The sequence below is a fragment of the Micropterus dolomieu genome, unplaced genomic scaffold, assembly GCF_021292245.1.
Source record: "Micropterus dolomieu isolate WLL.071019.BEF.003 ecotype Adirondacks unplaced genomic scaffold, ASM2129224v1 contig_8756, whole genome shotgun sequence".
NCBI classification, from domain to species: Eukaryota; Metazoa; Chordata; class Actinopteri; order Centrarchiformes; family Centrarchidae; genus Micropterus; species Micropterus dolomieu.
The window spans coordinates 1-2396 of NW_025737742.1; the positions used below are offsets into that span (position 1 = coordinate 1).

Sequence of the window (2396 nt, forward strand, 5' to 3'; positions counted from 1 at the left end):
GACAGAAAAGGGGAAACACAAAAGTGACAGCGACAGCCGTGACACTCACCTGCAAAGGTTAAATGATGGGACCTCCTAATGTTATAGTAGAATCTGTACTTTTAGCTGATGTGGTTTTATTTAGTATCTTTTGGACCTCTAACTATCTGGCTGACTAAAACAGATCTACACAAACACAAAGTGCTGCTGGTTTCTATGAGAGTTTAGTTAAACAGCTTCTATCCATATATTTGATTTGCAGTTTGACTTCATTTCAACCAGGCTTCACTGAGACAAAACCCTTTTTCTTTCTCTTCACAGATACTTGTGATGAATGTCTTGAGAGGACACAGCCTCCCATGTCATCGAGGAGAGTATGAGATAGGGGAGGAATGCTGCCCTGTTTGTCTTGCTGGTAAGATCCAACTGAATGTTAAAGGGATATTTCACTTAAAATATGGAGTCTTTTTCGTTTACTGCCAGATACCAACAATAATTCATGTATCTGCGAGTTTTATTTCTTCAGTGTGACTCTGTAGCAGACAGCAGTTCACTTTGCAAAGCTCACAACATGAGCTTTACCCTCCAAGATTTAACTTTTTCATTCAATAGAAACATTATATTACATGAAATTGAATTGTTCTTTTGTTTTCAACAGGAAGTCGAGTTAAAACAGATTGTACAGAGTTCACAAGTACTTCCTGTCTGCCCTGCACTGAGGGAACCTTCATGAATCAGCCGACTGGACGTAGACAATGTTACCCCTGTTCAACCTGTGTTGCAGGTAGGCTTCTGGGAATAATTCCAAATCATTGTGTTGTGGAAATTGTATCTTGCTGGTGAGGGATTGAGCAAATAATTGAGTAACAATCAACCATTGCCTTTGAAGAATTTATTAATAAAAAAGAATAAACAGAAACATACTAAAACACATATACAGCTGGTCCAGAGACCGCTTCGGGCGTCTGGCCCCGCGCAAAGGTTTGCATAATCAGAAACAAAGACCTTGTGTGTTATGAAATACTCTGAAATACTAAGTGAAGAAATGTTGTGTGTCGCAAAAGGATCATTTCATGAGTAAGCTACAAGACATTCAACATCATTTATTTTGCAGTCGATGTATTAGGCTGTTAATTTCAGCTGTATTTTCCTCTGTGCATGTTGCTCTAGTAGATTAAAAGTGTAGTATCTCCATATGTAACCTCTATATGTGCTGACAGGTTCTGGTTTGAAGATAAAGACGTCATGTACAACAACATCAGATGCAGTTTGTGAACCACTGGAGGGATTCTATTGTCTGGACTCTACAGAGGACAGCTGTATGACAGCGCAGAGACACACAAGCTGTCAACCAGGACAATACATCAGCCAGAAAGGTTGGTTTCCTTGTGCTGACTTTAAGCTTCTAACTGTAGTTTAAGTTTTAAATGAACCAAGGTTTTGAGAAACGGAACTTAATGACAACTTCCTCATTAAAGCTGTAAGTGGTTATTTCTGACCACAAGATAGCAGAACAGAAGCTCCACCATAAATCTGCAGAAACTGTTCAGACCAGTTGAGTGATTCAGTCAGCCTGAAGCCGTTAAGGGAACTTTCGGATGATCAATCAATTACTTAAAGATTAACTAGGAAAATGTGAATTCTAAAATTTACATGGACAACATTAGTTTAAGAGTTAACAAAGCAGAAGAATTCTCTCTGTCAGGATCATTTGTTTGGGGAAAAAACTTGTTTTCATGTGATTACAACTGTTACCCAGAGAAGTGGATGTTACACTGGCCAGAAGAGAAAAGTTTAAAAGTGGAATTTATATAATTTCTTGACAGTTGTCAACTGACATCAACATATTAGTAGTTTTATCCATCCATCCTTCCATCCATTGTTAAACGCTTATCCTGCGTACAGGGTCGTGGGGGGCTGGAGCCAATCCCAGCTGACATCGGGCGAAAGGTGCGATTCCACTCAGAAAAGCCAGGGCAACCAGGGTTCGAACCCAAAACCTTCTTTCTGTGAGGCGACAAAGCTAAGCACTGTACTACCGCGACGCCCTAGTAGTTTTATATTATTTTAAATTACATTATGACACTGAACCTCAAGATGTTTGAATACTTCCAGTGTTCTCTCAAACTGTGGTCAGTTTGTTTATGAGTCTGCTGTCCTTTACAGTGATTCAAATCCCATCTCACTCTGTAGTTATGAGAAAAATTAACATCTCGTCAAAACCTCAAAAAAAAATGTTTTTCCTAAAACATAAAAAAAATGGAAGATTATGTTTTGGGTCGTGTTTTTTTAAATCCGCTGAAATTAAACCGTGAAATGTAAGGATGTCATTTAAGAAACTGATCGCTCTATAATATGAAAACTGAACTGGTTTCAATATCTCTAATCTGTGTTTGTTCAGGAACAGCATTCACAGA

At 38.6% G+C, this 2396-nt stretch overlaps 1 protein-coding gene across 1 annotated transcript; it reads left to right on the forward strand.

Moving 5' to 3' along the window:
* Positions 1–9: 9 nt before the first annotated feature.
* On the forward strand, positions 10–2389 carry LOC123965148 (tumor necrosis factor receptor superfamily member 14-like; the record flags this gene model as incomplete). The annotated part of the gene is made up of 5 exons (XM_046041715.1): positions 10–57; positions 301–394; positions 638–763; positions 1200–1355; positions 2381–2389. Coding segments are annotated over exons 2-5 (376 nt in total), but the record flags the coding sequence as incomplete, so codon positions are not given.
* Positions 2390–2396: the final 7 nt, after the last annotated feature.